Genomic DNA, 2,906 nt, shown 5'->3' with positions numbered 1-2,906 from the left:
TCTTCTCTTAGCACTCTCAATTGTCTCGAAACTACAAGGAGCTGCTCCAACCTCAATATGTTTCAATGAAGACAAATCATACTTGTCAACAGGTAAGTATCATGTCTCACAGAAATTAGTTTCGGTAGAAACTTCAATTCTGTTCGACTATGATACTTACCTGTTGGCAAAATACTGATGGGTAAAAACCCGAATGTGTCAGACTGAAAGGAGGTGGGAGTCTACCACCATATCCTATCTAGTTGAAAATCTTTGATTTACAACTACCGACTGCCCGACACTTAAGGGACCTAATGACTGAAGCTTGCTAGCTTCCTGTGTCATATCCCTGATATAAAAACTTATAAAGGAGTTTGGGGAGCGCCAGGTTCCTGCCTGTAGAATCTGTGCTACCGGTACCCCTGAGAACAAAGCCCATGATGCCGAGAGAGCCCTGACTTCATGTGCAGTGACTCTCTCTAACTTACAAGCAGAGCTGGAACTTACTTTGTAAGTCCACTTCACAGTTTCTACCAGCCATTTGGATATAATGGCTGGAGAAATGTCAGAGGATGATGGAGGAATAGGCAAAAAAAGTCTAGTCCTACTACCTCGAAAAGGTTTGATACGTTTAAGGTACCAAAGTAAGGACCTTTTGGGGCAAAGAAGACGCTCTGAGCGGTCTGAGCCCACAAAGGAATCAATAGCTTTAATGATGATCGGCTGAGCCAAGGATCCTAGAACCTGATTCTTGGCCAGAAACCTAGGGTCAGTGCGCAAGATCACCTGATCCCCTCTCCACTGAATAAAACCCGAACGAGTATCCAATGCATGGATCTCACTCCTACGCCGGCCTGATGCAAGGGCTAGGAGAAAAACCGTTTTAAAGGTAAGGGCTTTAAGCGAGATGGAATGAAGTGGTTCAAAGGGGGGTTCTCTCAGTGCTCTAAGAACCAAGGATAAACTCCACTGAGGTAGTGGCGTTTGTTTAGGAGGGTGTTGAATAAGAAAATGTCTGATCATGTTTGATAAGATCTTATTCTGACCAAAATCTGGTCCCCCGATGCTTCTGACCGTATTGGCTATCGCCGTGCGATACACCATAATAGTCTTAACTGCATACTTTTTCTCCTCAACAGAAATAAGAGAAAATCTGCTATTGTCTGGGGAGATGGATCGAGAGGATCCTTCTGCCCTCCACGACACCAATCAGAGAATCTTTTCCACTTTTCTCCATAGGTATGGAGGGTGCTGTCTCTTTGTGGTCTGGCAATGACTGAGGCAGCTTGTTCAGAAAATCCCTGCGAACGGAGGGATCGTTCGATAATCTGAACGCGTGAAGGTGGAACAAGCTCGGGTTGGGGTGAACAATACCCCTTCCCTGAGACAATAGGTTCTCTTGATCTGGGAGAACTACTGGAAAGTCTACCAGAAGGGATAGCAATACTGGGAACCAACTTCGGTTTGGCCACAGAGGTGCTACTAGAATGACTGAGGAACTCTCCTCTTGGATTTTCCTCAGTACAATTGGAAGAAGTGCAAAGGGGGGAAAAGCATACGCGCTCAGTCCTTTCCAAGACATTGACAGAGCGTCGGTTGCCATTGCTCTCGGATCTGGAATCGGAGACACAAAGAGAGGCAGTTTTCTGTTCATGAAGGTGGCGAACAGATCTACAGTCGGTTCTCCCCAATGCAGAAACAGAAGGTGAGCAATCTTGACAGGGATTGCCCACTCTGTAGGAAGAACTCTCTTGCGACGCGATAGAGCGTCCGCAATGCCGTTCAGTTTCCCTGGCACATGACGTGCTGATAGAAGGATCTTTCGGTCTATGCACCACAACATCAGTTCCCATAAGAGGTAACACAGTGTTGGAGACCTGGTTCCCCCTAGCTTGTTTATGTACGCCACTACGGTGGTATTGTCCGAGTGGACTAGAACACTGTGCCCTGTCACTAGCATCTCAAAGTCTTGCAGAGCTAGGAAAACTGCCTTCAGCTCTAGCCAATTGATGTGGTGAGAGCTGTCTTGGGGGTTCCAGACACCTGCTGTCATCTGACTGTCTAGGTGAGCTCCCCAGCCCTCTTGTGACGCATCCGTGTACAGGGACAGATCCGTGTGACTGTACAAAATGGACTTGCCTTTTAGAAGGTTGCTCTGGTCTAGCCACCATTCTAAATGGAACCTCAGCACTGGACGAATTGGAACCATTGTGCTGATTGGTTGCGAACTGGGTCGCCAAAGGGCGAGAAGATACAACTGAATTGGCCTGATCCGGAGTCTGGCCCATTGTACTATATCGATCAAGGACACCATTAAACCCAGGAGAGACAGAAAATGTTTCGCTGTTATCTGTCTCAGTGGCCATAGGTTCAGAATGACTGAGAGTAGCTTGTCTATCCGTTCTTGGGTAGGGCAAGCTATTCCCTTGTGTGTAATTAATCTCATTCCCACGAATACTGTATCCTGACTTGGGATGAGAGCTGACTTGTCGTAACTGGGGATAAAACCCAGAGAAAGGATTAACAACAATATCTGTTGAATCCGTTCGAGTAACACCTCCCTTTGTGCATCCCGTATCAACCAATCGTCGAGATATGGATGTAAAAGGGTGGCCCGTCGGTGTAACCAGGCTACTGGCGCCGCTACCACCCGGGTGAACACCCGGGGAGCAGTGGCTAGCCCAAACGGGAGTGCTGTATACTCGAAAGTTCGGTCTAGGACCGTAAAACGAAGAAACCGGCAACACGAATTGTGGATAGGGATGTGGAAATAGGCGTCTTTTAGATCGATGGACGCTAGCCAGTCGTTTGGTCGGACAGCGGCTAAAACTGCTCTTGGTGTTTCCATCTGAAATCTTGGTACTGAAAGAAACGTATTCAGTGCCGTTAGATTGAGAATCGGCCGCCATCCGCCTGACTTTTTCGGG

The 2,906-nt window shown here is 47.4% G+C and overlaps 2 protein-coding genes across 2 annotated transcripts in view; both read right to left on the bottom strand.

Annotated features, from left to right (window-relative positions):
- Positions 1-164, bottom strand: part of LOC144445369 (uncharacterized) — a 6,970-nt gene extending 6,806 nt beyond the window's left edge. The window contains exon 1 of the mRNA XM_078134908.1: positions 1-164. This exon is cut by the window's left edge and continues 37 nt beyond it. The gene's annotated coding sequence lies outside the window, so the exon portion shown is untranslated.
- Positions 165-1,135: 971 nt separating this feature from the next.
- LOC144445368 (uncharacterized) lies at positions 1,136-2,188 on the bottom strand. Its single transcript, XM_078134906.1, has one exon. The coding sequence runs from the start codon at positions 2,186-2,188 to the stop codon at positions 1,136-1,138; it is 1,053 nt and encodes a 350-aa protein (XP_077991032.1).
- Between the last annotated feature and the right edge of the window lie 718 nt (positions 2,189-2,906).

Source organism: Glandiceps talaboti, chromosome 14 (assembly GCF_964340395.1).
Source record: "Glandiceps talaboti chromosome 14, keGlaTala1.1, whole genome shotgun sequence".
Taxonomy (NCBI): Eukaryota; Metazoa; Hemichordata; class Enteropneusta; family Spengelidae; genus Glandiceps; species Glandiceps talaboti.
This window is presented reverse-complemented; position numbering and strand designations above follow the sequence as displayed.